This window comes from Momordica charantia (genome assembly GCF_013281855.1).
Source record: "Momordica charantia cultivar OHB3-1 chromosome 11 unlocalized genomic scaffold, Mcharantia_2.0 BLBB01000011.1, whole genome shotgun sequence".
Lineage (NCBI taxonomy): Eukaryota > Viridiplantae > Streptophyta > Magnoliopsida > Cucurbitales > Cucurbitaceae > Momordica > Momordica charantia.
In genome coordinates, this window is record NW_028275159.1 from 2,367,412 (window position 1) to 2,385,783 (window position 18,372).

Consider the following 18,372-nt stretch of genomic DNA (forward strand, 5'->3'; position numbering starts at 1 on the left):
TTTAAATTATAAATTTCATTTATGTGATTTAAGCTTAGTTTTCATTTAGTATTTATAGTTCACAAACTTTAAATTCAATATTAATGCTTGAGATTATTTTCAATTTTGTTAATTTAGTTTGGTTAAATATTATAGATTATCAATATGTTGTTTTTTACCTGCCTTAAATCCACTCGTTTTCAATTATTTTGTAATTAAATATAAACTCTTAGTACAAGTAGTTAATTAACATAATCAACCAAATTAATAATTAAAAAAAAAAGCCCAAGAGCATATATAATCTATGTAGTTTAATCAAACTATAACAATCAAATTATATTTATATTCAATCACTAAATTTATAACTTTAACATATATTAATATTTCTGATTATAGAGTAATAGATAATAGAGACATTCATGCATTTTTTTAGTTTATGTGTGAGTGACAATTTGATCTCTCACCATTTAGTTGGAGATATATGGAAAGGCGACAACTGGACTTAGGGAGGGATCGAGCCGTCCTAAACTTTACAATGGTTTGTATTATATGTTAAGTAAGCTCATTAGCTGTATTGTACATTTTAATAGCTAATTTTGTATTTTTATACCACAACATTATTAATTTATCATAATACTAGCCTTGTATCATTTTGATTATTTACGTAGCATTTAAAGGATTATGTCTACATGTTCAAATAAAATTTATATAACAATAATTTAATAATTCATCACTCTCGTAAACAAATTTTTAAAAATTCTCACATAAATTTATTATTATTATTATTATTATTATTATTATTTTTTGCGTACAACAAGTAGAGGATTCGAATTCATGACCTCTAGGTCAAAGAAGTATTCTAATTACTGCTGAACTAAACTCACATAGACAATTTTCTCACATAATTGAAATTTTTTAGTTTACCTATAAAATCTTTTACAAAGATTCTCCTGTTATCCATCTACTAAACATTATGCTGCATTCTTTTCGTGTGTATTCTGCTATGTGTCCTCCCCCCTGCAAATGTCAATTAAAACAAAATATATAGTACACAAAATCACTTGCAAAAGAAAGCTTAATTAATTTACACCAATGGTTTTTCTTACTTTTATAGTTGCAAATGTCATCTTATTTGCATACGTTCTCGTGTATCTGTTGAGAAATAAAATCACTATTAAATTGTTGAATTACCTTACTAAAGTTCACGGGATAAATAAATAATATCAACAACTATCATATAACAAAATAAAATAATTGAATTGCACAACAATGATTGGAGCAAATGTCGATATAAATAAAAATAATTACCCGGCTACTTGATCTGCAATTAACCACGGTCTCCAATCATCAACAATAGAATAGTTTAAAGCTCTTATCCACGCTTGAGTGTCCAAATGCGGCACTACCATATCATGGTCCCCACTATACTTGGATCAACAAAAATAATTAGGAAATAAAAATTCATGCAAACAATCATTTAGTAATAAATTATAGAGTATTACCTATAGACCAAAGACCGGTAACTTTTAGAACTAATGTTCACGTGATAAGGAAAAGCACTCTCAATTTCCATTTTATAGTCTTCTGTGCTCATACATCTTATCCATTCTCCAATGCTCCCCTGAAAGAAGAAAAAAAAGTGTAGATTCAAATATTGTCTTTTAGTTAATATTTAAAAATTCTTTTGCAATTCCTTCTCTTTTACCTCCCGTATGTGAAGTGCTTTTCGAACTTGATCGTCGTTCGCCCAATAATACGAGAGTAAGTATTTATACTCCTGCATAACAAACACGATTCAAGATCATCTTTGCGAGGAAATAAGAATTAATATCGCCATCAATTGATTCGAGTAATAGTTCACAAAATGTCTACATTTTCTTAATTCATGAGAAGGAGAAGAAAATTACAGGGCAACCAATGGGAAGAGGAGTGTTGTAGAGAGATCTTCGAGCAGATAAAGCTTGTTGCTTTGGAGACCGAAATGAACCACAACTTGGCAACAAAATACATGCTGTCTCCACTTTCGAAATACACTAAGATGAAAAACATCAAAACCGAGAATAACTTGAAATAGCTCTCAAATAACATCAACAACTATCATATAATATGAAATAAATAATAATAATAATAATAATAATCTTACCAACCTTTTTGTATGTGTTGTAATGTTTTAAGCACTCCACGTTACTTGGATCGATGTTCACGTAATCTCCTTTGCAGTTAGTTGTTAATGACTGTACACGAACTAAAAGTTAGATTAGTTCTTCCTCATCTCATATATTTTCTCTCTTTTTCGGTTTTGTGTTTATATTTTCTTTCTAAGTTACAACTTTTTTTATTGAGCAAACGGTATGGTACCTCAAACAATTCATCAGAGATGAGAGTCATTCTATGAGCAAAAGAAATTCTAAAATTATAATATGAACCGCGAATAGTAGCAGGATTTCCCAAGATATATCCCTAACATGGGAAATGAAAAAACTAGTTAGTATGCTAAAGTTAGAACCTGATCAATTGTACAAGTGAAAGAAGTCTAATTCACAAACCTGAAAATTTATAAATGGAAAAACATGTCCATTTCCTGTGACATTAAACAAATTAGGTATAACAATACATCTCATCTAATTATTATGCAATGGCAATAAAAAAATATTTACCTTCTAAAATTTCTTGGGCTATAGCGGGGACAATAATACCAGAATATGAATCTCCGCCAACATAGAATGGATTTGATATAAATTCTGGATGATCAACCAGCCACTACAAATTTCACTTGGCGGGTTACAATTATGGAATGCAAATGCTTGACTTTAAACTATCAATCATCTAAAATTAAATTTGGCAATTTGTCACAAAATTTTGTGATATTTCTCAAACTTTAAATTTTCATGAGTATATATATATATACCTTTCTCAAAAACTGGATCGAATGGCGAATTTGACTAAAATCTCCAATCTTACGAGCTTCTGAAGTTGTAGCATATGAAAATCCAGAGCCCACTGGCAAATCTAAAAATATGATACTAGATTTCTAGCATCCATTATTGTCATGAAAATTAGTTTAACCATGCATGAAAAGAAAAAAAAAAAAAAATCCCACTTTCTTTTTATTATTAATATTATAATTAGCCGAAGTCTAAAGAATTACTGTCACCTTTGTCCATGAGTGGGGGTTTATGTTTAGTTGAGGTAGACTCCCATTATTTGGCTCTTCCTTAAAACTTATGGGACCTTTGAATAAATATCATATAAAATCATCACAATCAATCGTATCAAATCACTCCAATAATCAAATGTGGATTAAATAATAGAGATATAAATGTTACGACATGTATAACATGATTCAATTGGTTAAGACATATAAAATTAACCAAAAAATCAAAGATCTAAATCTTTATTACACGTCTTAATATAATTTTATTTTTTTTCGCACCCACAGTATTTTCAAATATAAATATGGTAGCATTTGTGTTGATATGACTAATTAGCCCAATGAGACTAATTAACTTGTATTTTTGTAAAAAGCTGACTGATGTAGAAACAATTTTACAAAACTAAAACGAAAATCTTGTTTAACATTGATTTCTTTTCAGCCATAGTCATACCACAATTATAAATTATGATTTGACTTTTAATTATAAAAACTAATTTTATTAAGTATAGCTTTTAAACAATAAAATTATAAAATATTAGAGAAAGCGAAGAAAAAAAAAGGTTATAGAAAGAAAATTTAGAAAAACAAAAGTTTAGCGAGAAGATCCTTTTTTTTTTCTTTTTTAAATGAAGTCTAGACAAAAAGATATGTTAAAAAAAAGAGTAGGTGATAGAGAATAAGGCCAAAGATATAAAAGGTGAAGAATTAAATAAAAAATCCAAATCAAAATAGTTTATTTACAAGTTTACTGCATAAATTTTTGAGTTTGTGTTTACTAAATTTTAAAAAAATATCGAATAAAATCCCTAAATTTTTAATTTTGTGTCCAATACATTTTTGAATTTTTTAAATATCTAATAGGTCATTAAATTTTTAATTTTGTATCTTAATAGATTCTTAACTTATTCGATAATTTTGAAAATTAATACAAAATAGATTTTGTATTTAGTAGAATTTTAAACCTCTAATTTATGTTTGATTAAAAAATATTCCAAAAAGAAAAATAGTAAAAAGACTATTAGATACAAAATTAAAAATTTTAATGATTTATTATTCATTTTATAAAGTTAATGCACTTGTAAGTATTTATCATTTATTATCATGAGTTTAGCTTAATGGTAATGGATGCATCTTTCTATCCAAGAGTTGATGATGTATTAAAAAATATATATATATTTATCATCAAAATTAAATTAATATGCAAAAAAAAATAGCAACCGCATATTTAAATAGCTTTTTTTGGATATGGGAATCTTGAAATGAGTTGCATTAAATTAGAAAGATAGAACTGTGGGGGTTTTTTTATTTTTTATTATTTTTTTAAGATGGCACAATTTTGAAAACTATTTTTAGTAAATATTTGTAGTTTTGTGAATTATTTTGACAAATATCGTTATTTTAATTGCGCTAGAAAAATGACTGATCGGAGGCTTATCAGAAAGACCCAACCCTACCTTTATTGTTGTACAGTGCAATTGCTTTTTTAGTCTTTGGAATTTCATAAAATTACACCACAATATTCTAAAATTAGTTTTTAAAATTTTGAAAAAGAAAAAGGAATTAAAAAAAAATGGTTATGGTTAGCTAAGGGTTTACCAATTTCAAAGGCAAGCCCAGTGAGAGCAGAGCAACCGGGGCCTCCGGTAAGCCATAGAATGAGAGGATCGGATTGGGGATTTTCTTCGGATTTGAGGAAATAATGAAACAATTGAACATCTTCAAAATCCCCCACACCCACGTATCTGTTCATATTCCAAAATCCTATAATCAATCGCTACTCTTTTCAATTCCAATTTCAGAATAAAAACCTTAAAAAGAAGAAACAAAACTTACCCGGTTTCGAGTACGAAAGGAAGGGGACCGGGTAATCCCGGCAGAAACTTCACCGTCGAGTAAGAACTTCCGGCAGCGGCGGCGGCGGCGGAGGAGGAGAAGACCTGAAAATGGAGAACCAAGAAAACAGAGAAGCGGAAGAGGATGGTTTTGGAGGCCATGGACAAGATGAATCGGCGGGCGTTTGAATGGGGGGTGGGATAACATAATATAATGATAAAGCCAGGGGCCTTACATAATTTTATATTAATTTAACACCGACTGTTTTTTTTCTCTTGTTTCAATGTGTTAGGTGATAAAAAACTGGACCAAATAAGAAGAGTGAGACTCTAAATTGAGGTATGAAATTTCGAACCCGTCTTTTGAAAAGTTACGCACGAATATCCCGGCTATAAAAGATACCTCGGTTTTAAGGGATAACTCGGCCACAAATTACCTCGTCCTTGATTCAATGCTCGACCATAGAGAAAGAAATATATCACAAAACCACTTAACTGTAATCCTGACAACACGTCTTAATTTACAAACAATTGTAATTGCTCTTCAGCATCTATTGAAAGTACACGAAACTATATCCTCTCTAGATGATAGATCGAATAAGTACTGACTAGGAACATCAGAAATGCTAACTCTATTTTGGAAATCTTTCCGTTCGCTGGTATCAATAGTCCAATATTGGTTAAGAGACTTGATCATTTTTCTGATCAATAGAGTGTAGTACCACCAAGGGAGAAATTTTTTGTACTCTGGAAAAAAAAAATACTCTTTCAATTCATTGCTGGTCAATATTAAAAAAAAAATGATGTTGCCACCTACCAATATTTAAAAAATTATTTATAAAGTAAAATCATAGTGTGAATACTCCAAATAAATTGTTTAGAAGTTTGGCTAGATGTAACAACGAGTATCCAAACTATATAGGGATAAAAATAAAGTTAAATATAAGTTTACTCTTTTAGCGAGTCTTTAAACTTTAAAACTTTCCAGTTTGAGTTTAAAATGTTTAATAGATCTCTAGTTTATTCGACATTTATTTTTTTAAAATTAATGGATCTAAAAAACATTAAAAAAAATTGAATTTTATGTCCATTAGATTTATTTATTTATTTTTGTATAATAAATTCATGAATTCTAAAATATGTTTAGAACTATTAAACACAAAATAAAAAATTTGGAGAACCATTCAGTTGAGAGGATGAATCTGTAATTTAATCTAAAGACAAATTAATCATATAATAATATAATAATTCACTGCTGCACCCACATCCTGGTTTTCCTTTCGTGTGGCGCGTGAGTTTAATTAATTTTATCAAATTTTTTTTCTAATTATCAAATGTCTAATAAATGTTAAAAAATTTTGATAAAATATAATGATTTTGTATCTTTTATTTTTAAAAACTAATTTTCATGTTAAAAATGATTTTTTTTTAATTTCAAGTTTAAGACAATGAAAAACAAGTTCCAAACACATGGTTGTGCCTTTTTCTGGTTTTTAATAAAGAATAATAAACACTTACCGAACAAACAAGAAACAGAAAATAAAAATAACATCAAATGGGCTTTTAATTCATTCTTGTGTGAATTTAAAATATCTCTTATATATTTTATATGTCATGTGCTACTCGCGCTTAATTTCTTTTTTTTTTTTTTTGAAAAAATTATTCCTCTCTTGTTCAATTCACATGCTGATGACGGGTATGATATTATTATTTGTTGGACTTAAAATATCTATGAGATTTCTCCAGATTTGGACAATATTTAGTTGGACAGTAATTATCTTATTTTCCTTAAAAAAGACTAATTTTATTTTATAAGTATAGCTTCTAGACATTAAAATTAAAAAATATTAGAGAAAAAGACAAAAAGATAAAGTTGAAAGAGAAATTTTAAAGAAGAAAAATCTAGAGAGAAGTATTTTTCTTTTATCTTTTTTAAATGAAGTCTAGAGAGAAGTTATTCGAGAAGAAGTAGTACCAGATAAATAATTTTTTAAAAAAAAAAGTCTAAGGATCAAAATTAAATAATTAATAACAATCACACATTTATGACTGCATTAATGAGAAAAGTATAATGTCAGGGATTTTTTTTGAAAAAAAAAATTTAACTCGAGGAACTTGTTCGAGACCATTAAATATTTTACAACTAATAAAAATATTAAAATAAAATGAAAAAAAATAGGTTCATTAAAGTTAAGGAGTGACTTCCTACTTTACATCATTAAATATTTGACAATTAAGGAAGAAAATTGTAAAAATTAAAAAAATAATAAATTGTGAAATATTTAATGATCTAAGGGATCAAGTTTTTTCATTAATTTTTCTTGTTAAGTTACTATTATAAGAAGAAACATAAGTTAAATTAGAAATATATCTTTTAAAAACCTCATTTATAACTATGGTTTTAAATTATTTTAGCAAATATTATTCTTTTATTTGAGTTAGTATTTTACCAGTCAAACGAGCTAGTTGGGCGAAAGGGACAAGTTTTACTATTATTGTTGCGTAGTATGGTGGCAAGGTCTTTGAGATTTTTCAAACTACGCAATTCTTGAGAAAAAAAAAAGTTTGGAAAATAAATTATTTTAAAAATCTATTAAAAAAATAATATTTTTAATTTTTCTCTATATCGATAACAATGGAAAACAATCATTTAACGTAAATTTATATTTTAAAATATCACTTTTTTTTAATATAGCATAAATGTCGTTTGTTTGGATTGGATTATGCTATTTTTATAAGGTTTCAAATTTTATGTTATATTTGAGAATGTGTATTTTACTTGTTAATGTTGGAGTATTTTTCTAATTTATATTATATATTTCAATTTAATTACTCATGCTTTAAGATTTTAATTTAGTCACTTTATTATCAGTTAAAATTCGTTTATATGTACATGATACTTAATAGTGTGTGTCTGTATATATACATATATTTTGTACAGATTTCTTTTTTTATATATTAAGAGTGAATTTTAAAATTTTAAAAGATTAAAAATTAAATTCAGAAAAATCAATTAGCATTCGATATCTAAATTTGTTTTTGTTTTTGTTTTTTTAAACTTTGATAAAATTAAGAATTTATTTTTTTTATCTCGGGCTTTTAGGTTTTACCCGGATGTGTTAGAATGAAACTCCTTTAATTTTTTTTTATTGTATTTGTAAAAAATGTACGAGATAAATGATAAGAAAGCAAACATGATATTTAAAATATAGAAAATTGAATTTGTATAAAAGAAAATGTGTGAGAAAAATGGAAAAAAATGTTAAAGTATAAGTTTGGTCATAAACTATCGTGATTATGTCTATTTAATCTTTGACTTCAAACTTTTAATACGTTTTTAAATTTTAATTTTAAAGTTGTATCTATTTAGTTTTTGTACCTTAAAATTTTTTTAAACGTACCTTAAACTTTCATTATCCTCCGAGTTATATTTGAATTCTCATTCTCCTACCCCCATTTCTTCGTATGCTCTCCAAGCACCTAACCCCAACTAAATCAACTTGCACTGTAATCTCTAAATAGTACAATTATCGTACTATATTAATATTAAATTAAATTAATGAGCCACGAAGTTGAGAGTTCGAATTTTCATCCCACATGATGTACTATTGTTATTCTTTAGAAGTTATTAATAGACTTATTAGATACAAAATTTAGAGTTGGAAGCTTATTGATTTTTTATTTTTATTTTTTTAATCTTCTACCAAATAAATCTCTAAAATTAAGCCCATAAAGTTTATTTGTTGGAGGGGTAAATTTGTGTAAAATATTATTTAGAATTAGTGATCTGTATAAATATTTTTGGCCATTTTTAAATTTTGTTTTTTTTTTATTAAATGTGGAGAAATAGATATTTGCTGCTTTCTTATTGGGCCAATTACCAATAATCAAAGCCCTTCCCGTCATATGAGGCAAAAGACTAGCAAAACAAAAGATCCCCATCTATTTTGGGCCAAGCCCACTCAAAAGATAAAAGGTGCACTAGACCGTCATGCCCTAATCAATAATATTTTTTATCCTCGGTATGGACATAACTTAATTAAATTATTATTATATTATTTAATACTACGAAATCAAATAAATTATTCATTAGCGTTTTTAGTACAACAATAGTAGAGGTGACGATTTGAATCGACTACTTTCCTGCAAAGATATATGTCTTAACTAGCACTGATTAACGCTCTTTTCATATAAAAGAAAATAACTATTACCACTTCTTTATGCAAACAACTAACGTTTATATATTTAGATAATTGAAATCCATAGGCATCGATGTATGATATTTTTTTTAGTGAGTTGCCATTATATAAGTACATATTTAGTATCAGTGTGAAATTTTTTATTCATAGTTGAAAAAAACAATGTGGACTTGAGCCGAAGGAGAGAATATAATATATACCATTGGCGGTATAATTTATAAGGCTCGTTTCCCAAAGTAGATCCAAAAACTTTGTTTTCAATATTATCTTATTTGTTCCATATTATATTTGTAAAGCATGGACAAGTTTATTATATTCATTTGTTTTTTAATAAGTTTATTATATTTAATTATTCATATTCAAAAGCAAATTCAAATGCCAACCTTTTTACAAATTCTTCCATTACTACTATTGTTTGTATATCATGACAACATTAACAAATACATATGAAAATAGAGTGTATCTATATGTATGCGTACATTTTGATTATTATTTATTTGTAGTTTCTCAATTTTAGTTCAATTAACTACAAAAGTGGGTCAAACCATCACTCTTAGAGAATCACAATAGGTACTTTATGTATTTAAGATATGTTAATTGTAAAGTAATATGTATATAGAGGTGTTCATTTGTTGGATTGGATTGGATTGAGATACTTTTTAAATCAAACCCAATTGTTAGGGGGTAAATTTATTCAACCCGATCAACTCTTACTAAAAAAATCAAACCCATCCCAACCATAAATTATGTGGGTTCGATCGGTTCGAGTTATTCAAGTCACTTATTTAAAATAATGTATCAAAAATGGTAATATCTTAAAATTTTATTTATGTGTTGTCAATATTGAATCAGAAAATCAATATCTATTCCTATGATGAAAAAGTAAATTCTAAAACTTAAATAAAAAATTATTTTTAGAAGTTGCAGTAGAATAAGTAATTCATAGAGAGTTATTAAATGAAATAAAATAAAATATATATATATAAATAATTTTTAGGATGAACGAAGAAATAGTTTTAAAATTGACCAATACAATTTTCATTTATCTTGATCAAACCTAAGTCCAACAAATTTATAATCAAACCCAAAAGTATGGATTTATCTATTTTTTTTTTTAAGATCATCAAGTTTTTTGAATACCCTTATATATATATATATATATATTATTCGCATCTTGTGAAACAGTGAATTTGTATTTTACTCGAAATATTAAGTTACATAATTTAGATATAATATAGAGGTGATAAATATTTTTTTTCCATTGTAACATAATTCAACTAACTAAAACATCAATCTCACACCAAACAATCGATTTACATGTTAGTTGTATTAAACATCAACTTGAATGCTCCATTTCAACAAATAATTTAAACACTTTCATTCAAACACGTTGGACTCAAATTTCTAGGACTTTGAATGTCGAGGGCATCTAACAGACTCACACACAAATCAACAACGTCCCTTTCTTAGATTATAATTAAACAACAATAAATAAGGTTTTTAAACAATATTCAAACAATAAAATTAAAAAATAAATAAATAAACTCAAAGTTTCGGAAAATTCTAATAAGATTTTAAGCGGATATTACTCCAGTTTATGTACTAATTTTTTTAACCTATTGTTATTTGATATCAAACATATTTTGCAAGCTCACCACAGGGCTATTTCGTTTTCTTTTTGAATTTTGTAGACATTAATTCATCAACACATATCATTTTTTAGGTTCAAATTCCAACCTAAAGGGTGTCTTTTTTTTTCAGATGCAATTAAATATTATTGAAATCATATTATAGAAATTAAAAAAAGTTTGAAAAAAAAAATTAAGTTGATAAATAAAATAGCCATGTCCTACTTTCCTCGAAGTCGGAAATTCGATCCTCTATACTTTCAAATTGTTGTACTAAAAAAATAGGTAAATATATTGAATATATACTAACCTCGCTGCTTATATTGATTGGTAGTTGGATTTTATATACCTAATAAAATAGTAATTCAATGATCCATATGGATCTATTGCAGCATTTTTTTACGAATGACAGGATTAAGGATTTAATTCATTAGAAGATTTTTTGACAATTTAAAAAGATTGATGACTGGATTGAGAATTATCTAAAATATGAAGTACCTTATTGTATATTTAACAAAAAGAAAATGTTGGAAAGTTCAAAAATTAGAGGGAAAAATCTGGTGTGTGGTTTGACCAGTCTCAGTGCGTCCCCTCATGCAGTTGCTTCCCTCACAGCCAACAGAACACTGACACGTAGCAACGGGAACCGTGCGGCTCTGCCAATTCACACTGTTCTAAATCACCCGCAGGCCGCAGCGGCAGCGCACCATTATTTATCTCTCTTTTCAAAAAATATAAAATAATAATAATAATAATTAAGGGTGGAAGATTGGAGTTGGGGAAGTAGGAAAAGCAAAACATTTGACTGATGACTCTAATAATAATGATGTTTTGAATCCAAGTACATGGTGGTGATGGAGTCTCTTGACTTTTTGAATTTCCAAACTCAAAACTGCCTTATTATTATATTTTTAAATAAATCCCCTCACTCATTAAAATATTTCTCACCTACATTATATCTATTTTTAAATGCTGAAATTAGCACTTTTGGTTGTTATTTTAATAAATTCAAATTTAACGAACTTGAGGGTGTACCAAATGAGTTTATTGTATAGTTTGTATTCAAACTATTCAAATAAAGGAGTATAGTACAAATGTGAGAATTGTGCAACACATGGGGTAAAATATGAATGTTTACAATCTTGAAATACACGAATGGGTCATAAATTTTCATAGGAAGATGTGAAATTTTAGATGGTATCATGTTAAAACCGGGGAGGGAGTAGGAAAATTTGATCTAGACTATGAATTTAGAAAAATGTAATTTAAAATAAACATATTCACTCAACAAGACTTAAAATTACCTTCTTAGTCCAAATCATACAAAATTAACTAGTGAAACAAATTGCTTTTTTTTTCTTAATTTAAATATATCATCGTTTATTATTATAATTATTTTTAAAAAGTTTAAACTTCTTAAATATCTATACGAAAGATGAATTTGAAACCTACCTTCTTCAAGAAGGATGGAAGAACATTAAAACTTTAACTATGTTCATATTCACTGTTGATGTTATATTTATATTTTAAAATTTTAAATAATTATTTATATACAAATGGCTGATAATAATAATAATAATTTTTTCTTTTTTGTGACATACAGATGGTTGATAATTAAGGAGAAAGAAAGAGTATATTATAGCAATGATAGATAGCACATTATTTACAGCGAAATGGGCTACCAAATTACAGAATTACAAGGTCGCAGTAACACGAAACGGCGCCGTTAAAGGTCCGCATCAGTCACCACCTCGTGTCGCGGTTATTCCGTAATATATTATTCAATAATTTTGATGGTAACATCAATCGCTTTTTTTCATCATAAAAAAAAAAATCGCTTTTTTATTTTGACCATTTGACCAATTTTGCATCCCCAAGTCCAACCCAGGGACCATCCAGATGCCCACAAACTCCCAGTAAATAATTATTATAAAATAAAATAAAAGAAAAAACCGGCGATCACGGTTATAAGAGGTGAAAAGGCACGACTACACGTGTGGCTCCCGGTTAAACTACCGAGTGTAGCCGGTGACTGGCTGTAAAAATAAAAACCCTAATTAAATTAAAATTAAGAAAAAGAAAAAAGGGGGCTTCAATTCTCCATCCCCTGGCCCAAGCGATAGACCATAGCAGAGTGTGGGAGAGATCAGAGAAGAGACTCCGCAGAAACTTAAAGCTTTTTTTTTTCTTCTTCATCTTTCTCTTTCTCGGTGCCTCCCATTCTTTCGTGTCTTAGATCCTACAAAATTTCTTCTGGCACTTTTTTCCTATCAAAATAATTTTGGGGTTGAGTGTGGTGTTTCTCGAGTATGAGTGATTTACATCCATGGCGTCGCTTTTGATTCCCTCTTTTTTGGGTGGGTTTTGATGATTTCGCACTTTTTGTGGAGCTTGAAGAGGAAGTGAGCTTCATTCGACGCTACTGATGACGATGGAGGCGATGGCGAAGAAGAAGAAGAAGACCACCGCTCTTTTGACCAGCGAAAGGGTTCAGATAAAAGATAGAAAAGAAAAGCATCAATGTGGGAAAGGAATCAAAGATGTCCCCATTCGGTATTTTTGCTGATTTTGATTGTCAATGGGAAGGATACCAAAAGATAGTCGAAGAAAGTGAAAGTAAGAGAGAAGCAAGAAAAAATATCAGACTCTTCTTCTTTTTCTTTCCCCCTTTTGATTCTTCGCACGTATTTCTCTGTCGTAGCGTTTGAAACCCTTTGTGTTGTGCTCTGGTTGCTGAAAGTATTCAATAGCTGGTTCTGTTTTCTATTTCAGGGTTTCGGGGGTATTTTTTTTCCTTCTGTCGAGATTTGGTTTTAAGGGTTTGCGAAAATGCCGATGTACCAGCCGTCCGGTCGGCGAAGGGAAGCCGATTCGGAGCTGGGTGTGGGTGGTGGTGGGCAAGTTCTCGATGTGGAGACCGCCGTGAAGGACGGTATTCTGGGCGGCGGGGGTGGGTTAATCTGCGACGGCGGAGGGGCTGAGAAATTGGATCTGAAGGAGATGGTGGAGGAGCTGGAGAATTTGGAGGTTCCATCCGTGTTTATTTGCCCAATTTCATTGGAGCCAATGAGAGATCCTGTTACCCTTTGTACTGGCCAGACCTACGAACGAGCCAACATCCTCAAATGGTTCTCTCTCGGCCATTTTACTTGCCCCACCACAATGCAGGAGCTTTGGGATGATTCAATCACCCCCAATAACACCCTTCACCAACTGATTTACAGTTGGTTTTCGCAGAAGTATTTGGCAATGAAGAAGCGGTCGGAGGATGTTCAGGGCAGGGCTCTTGAGCTCTTGGACACATTGAAAAAAGTCAAGGGTCAGGCACGTATCCGAGCTTTGAAGGAGCTCCGGCAAGTCGTGGCCTCGAATTCTTCAGCAAAGAAGACAGTGGAAGACAATGGTGGTCTCGCTTCAATTTCATCCTTGTTGGGTCCTTTCACGTCCCATGCAGTTGGGTCGGAAGCCATTGGGATTTTGGTTAACTTGGTTCTCGATTCTGAGTCGAGGAGAAACCTTGTTCAACCTGCAAAGGTTTCGTTAATGGTGGACATGTTGAATGAAGGATCCACAGAGACCAAAATCAACTGCACCAGATTGATTGAGACTTTGCTGGAAGGGGACGATTGCGGAGCAGAAAACATCTCGAGTTTGAGCCTTTTGGTTGGATTATTGAGACTAATCAAGGAAAAGAAACACCCAAATGGTGTTCTTGCTGGATTAAGATTGCTAAAATCTCTTTGCTCCCAAGAACCAGTGTGGAACTCAGTAGTGAGCATAGGGGCAATACCACAATTGATTGAAATTCTGCCGAATTTTGACCCCGAATGTTTGGAACTAGCCCTTCATGTATTGGACTCACTATCATCCCTCTCAGAGGGCAGGGTGGCCTTAAAAGATTGCCCCAACACCATTCCCAACTTAGTGAAATTGTTAATGAGAGTCTCAGAGAGCTGCACTCAGCTAGCTCTATCAATCTTATGGGCAGTTTGTAAACTCGCCCCTGAAGAATGTGCAGCACAAGCAGTGGAAGCAGGCTTAGCAGCCAAGCTTCTTTTGGTGATCCAGAGCGGTTGCAATCCCGTTCTGAAACAGCGCTGCTCCGAGCTTCTGAAACTCTGCAGCTTGAATTACACAGCGACGCACTTCATTTCCAAGTGTAAGCTCACAAGGACAATACAATAAGGAAGGGAGAGAAAAAACCAGCGAACTCGAAACACAGATACCGCCATCTCTAGAGCTCCATTCGGGTTCGAAGAAGGTTATATAAGGAGCCAGTGGGAATGGCATTTTGTCAAAAATAAGCCTGGGCAAGCGGATATGGCGACTCTGTAATAGATTATTATGTGGATAAGATGAAGATAAGATTCTTGTTAGAGCCTGAGTTTTGAATTTGAAGAGTAAATGAATGAAGATATCTTTTTTCTGCCTTAAAAAAGGGTTTCTTCTTCTTCTTCTTCTTCTTTTCTTCTTCCATCTGGAGATGAATCAATCAATCAAGTGGGGGTGAGTATTTGAGTTCTCACCATTGTAAATTTTTGTAGAGGTTTTTATTGGCCTATCAAATCGTGTATGATGATGATGATGAACAATTTATTATTTTTTCCTTCTATTTCAGATACTTTATTATTGTAGGTTTTGGAATGTGAAATTTTTGGTACTAATTTTTCTGTTTGTTATCATTACTAAAAGAATCAGAGGTGATCGTGGGAGTAGAATGATTACTTTGTTGAACAAACTTAATGGGCAATGGAATAGTTTTTCAACATCATTTGATTCCTACTCTTATTTTGGTTCTAAAAACTTCTCTGTATTTTCTGGTTTTAAGCGAAGAGTTTGAAATTTTCTTTTTGCTTTCTCTAAACATTATTTGATCAAGCAAACTTATATAATCAACTAATTTTAATACTCATCAAATGAAAGAAAAGATGATCTAAAATAAAAACAAACTAATTTTATGAATTAATTGAGTTGTTTTGTTTAGAAGACATGATGTAATGGATGGTACAGTTAACAGTGTTAAGCACAGATAAAGTAAAGTAAAGAAAAACAATAATAAAAAAATAAGTTGGAAAATAATAATTATATAAAAGAAAAAAGTACAATTCCGATGAAGGGTCCCCCAAAGATTGAAAGCCTTTTCATCTTGTGTGTGTGAATAAAGGTTGATTGAGAGTTTGGATATGATTGGTCATGAATGCCCAGAAAATTGGTCGGAAAATGTCTACCAAAGAAAACAAAAAAAAAAAAAAAAAAAAACCCAAGAGGATAAGGATCGTCATAATAAATAAAATTCTATTACATTATTGCTTAATTCCTTTTAAAAACAAGTTTTCTTATGCCTCAATAATTATTTTCAATTAAACCCCAACTTTTGTTTTTCTTTTTCCAATAATTTTAATATGCACAACATGCCAACAACGTTAACTTCAAAATTATCAGTATCAAATTAAGTTAATAATTTGGTCTTTCTTTAGTTTCAGTTTGGTTACAAAATCCAGTTTGATCCATAGAGGTTCAGCAGCTTCAATTTTATTTAGTTAAACTTTATAAATTATGTCTAACTATATTTAATATGTTATATGTTTTCTCTTTACCTAAGCTAGTATTTATTTTTTATTTAACTAAGTGTACTAGAGTTGGGTAAAAAATTGCGAAGAAGAAAATTAATTGGGGAATAAAATATGATTTAAGGATGAAATGCGAAAGTATATTTCAATTAAAAAAAATTTAGCAGATAAAACACCTATTAGAATACAACTAAAATTGTGAAAAAGAAAGTAGACTTTTGGGTGGGTAAAATATGATTTAAGGACGAAATGTGAATTATATGTCAATCAGAATACAATTTAATAGATAAGATACCTATTATCATCTCAAAGGTCGATAATTCGATCTTTCACATTATATTTATTGAACTGAAGGAAAAATAAGTTTAGACCTAAGCAAAGAAACCAAATTAAAAATTCTAAAGTTATAGGGACGAAATTGTGACTAAGTGGTCCTAGTTTAACTGGTTAAGTTATGTATCTTCGACCAAAAGGTCGGATGTTCGATCATTCACCCCACATGTTGTTATAACTCAAACAAATTTGGACTCATAAACCTTTATAAATTACATTGAAAATAACTCGAAATTATATAGACCAAATTAAAACTTTTTCTTTTTTGTTTTCTCAAGGAGTAGATCCAATTGAAACTTTTATACTATACCAGCCAAATCGAAATTAAGTCTAATTTGTCCTTTTAGAGTTCATGCTCAACAATTGTGAGCGAGGCCTAATTCTAATAAGTAGAATATAAGAACGTAGAGATCTATAAATAAACATCGAACCATCAACTTTCTAATTAAAATATAACGACGTAGAGAGTACAGAGCTCAAAATTACCAAGAGTGAGAATAAATTTGGAAAATGAAATGAAGGGACGGGTGGCGTAAAAGGACACCCTGGAAATCCGTAATACTGAGGTGATTGAGATTTTAGTGTCGAAATAGAGGGGAGACATTGGTCATTTCACTTATTGGTCATTAGTTTTTCATTTTTCCTGTTGGTTTAATAATTTTATCTGTGGCTGTGGGTAGAGAGAAACTACTCTTTCCATTTGGGGGCCTTCCCCTCTCATTTTGTTGTCACAAATGGGTGCACACGGTCAACTCCTTTCTCCCATTTGCAAAAAGAAAAAAAGAAAAATAAAAACAAATAAAAACTAATTACATACATGAACCAATTTCCCCAAAAAAAAGAACTTTTGGTGGCAAATTTGAAAACTTTGGAAGAGAACATTAAATGAGAAAACATGGGGGGGGGGGGGGGGGGGGGGGCTTCTGTTTGTGACAATAAAGAGATGTCGCTGTTGAAGACATTATGAGAGACATACAGATTTAATTTTTATCTTCCTTTTGCTAAACTTTTTTTTCTACAACCCATAAATTTTGTTTTTTTTTTCTCTTTTGTTTTGTTTTTCTTTTTTACTTTGGTCTGTTCGTGTCGTGTCCCTCCCAAATGCCCTTCTCTGTTACTGCTCAGCTGTGTATGTTTTTTCGGATTTTCCTATGAAAATTAAAACCCCTCTCCACTGTCACTTCAATTTTTAAAATGTTTTTAATGAGTAGTTGGATTGAATTTTTTTTTTTTTTTAGGGTTTGAATATAGTTTGATGTCGATTACAAGTGTGAAAGATTCCTGATAATACAAGAAAAAAATATTTGTTATTTCAAGCATTTTTAGACAACTTGTGAGATCATGTTAGAATATAAATATATTTAATATTGAGTGTTGTGAATAAAATGAAACCTGATCAGTCTACGAGTGTTGTGAATAAAGAAACTTCAATATGTGAATGGGCTATAGAAAACCTCAACAAGTAAGCACATCGACCAAAAAACGTTAAGGCTAAACGATGAGTCAAGAAGCCGAGTTCTTGGGCACGAACTCGAGAGGCCGAACTCGAGGGGGTTGATCGGCCTATGGAGCCCAAATTCTTGGACAAGTTCTTTGCCCCCTCGATTCTTTTGAGAGCAACTGGAATTTCTCATATTTAAGGAATTCGAGATGGGAGAAGAAGTCCAAAAATCTTAG

At 30.3% G+C, this 18,372-nt stretch overlaps 2 protein-coding genes across 3 annotated transcripts; one reads left to right on the forward strand and one right to left on the reverse strand.

Annotated features, from left to right (window-relative positions):
- Nucleotides 1-726: 726 nt before the first annotated feature.
- On the reverse strand, nucleotides 727-5,403 carry LOC111025866 (serine carboxypeptidase-like 2). 2 transcript variants are annotated; one of them, XM_022303764.2, is made up of 14 exons: nucleotides 4,967-5,402; nucleotides 4,730-4,875; nucleotides 3,134-3,210; nucleotides 2,888-3,010; nucleotides 2,637-2,739; nucleotides 2,526-2,560; nucleotides 2,338-2,439; nucleotides 2,127-2,213; nucleotides 1,887-2,012; nucleotides 1,685-1,756; nucleotides 1,482-1,600; nucleotides 1,288-1,401; nucleotides 1,086-1,131; nucleotides 727-996 (listed from the first exon to the last, which is right to left on the reverse strand). In XM_022303764.2, the coding sequence occupies exons 1-14, from the start codon at nucleotides 5,125-5,127 to the stop codon at nucleotides 916-918; spliced, it is 1,392 nt and encodes a 463-aa protein (XP_022159456.2). In that variant the 5' UTR covers nucleotides 5,128-5,402; the 3' UTR covers nucleotides 727-915. The 2 variants fall into 2 exon arrangements, with proteins under 2 accessions (XP_022159456.2, XP_087975440.1); XM_088119314.1 differs by lacking the exon at nucleotides 2,338-2,439 and having other exon boundaries at nucleotides 4,967-5,403.
- Nucleotides 5,404-12,877: 7,474 nt separating this feature from the next.
- Nucleotides 12,878-15,426, forward strand: LOC111012109 (U-box domain-containing protein 30). Its single transcript, XM_022286152.2, has 2 exons — nucleotides 12,878-13,408; nucleotides 13,565-15,426. Exon 2 carries the CDS (start codon nucleotides 13,622-13,624, stop codon nucleotides 14,975-14,977), a length of 1,356 nt encoding a protein of 451 aa, XP_022141844.1. The 5' UTR covers nucleotides 12,878-13,408; nucleotides 13,565-13,621; the 3' UTR covers nucleotides 14,978-15,426.
- The last annotated feature ends 2,946 nt before the right edge of the window (nucleotides 15,427-18,372 follow it).

Excerpts from the sequence above, each read along its gene's own strand:
- LOC111012109 (XM_022286152.2), top strand. The coding sequence starts at position 13,622 with ATGCCGATGTACCAGCCGTCCGGTCGGCGAAGGGAAGCCGATTCGGAG.
- LOC111025866 (XM_022303764.2), bottom strand. The coding sequence starts at position 5,127 with ATGGCCTCCAAAACCATCCTCTTCCGCTTCTCTGTTTTCTTGGTTCTC. Across the intron at positions 2,561-2,636 it reads AGCCCAAGAAATTTTAGAAG|GAAATGGACATGTTTTTCCA; the intron begins GTAAATATTTTT and ends TTAATGTCACAG. Across the intron at positions 1,402-1,481 it reads TACCGGTCTTTGGTCTATAG|TGGGGACCATGATATGGTAG; the intron begins GTAATACTCTAT and ends ATCCAAGTATAG.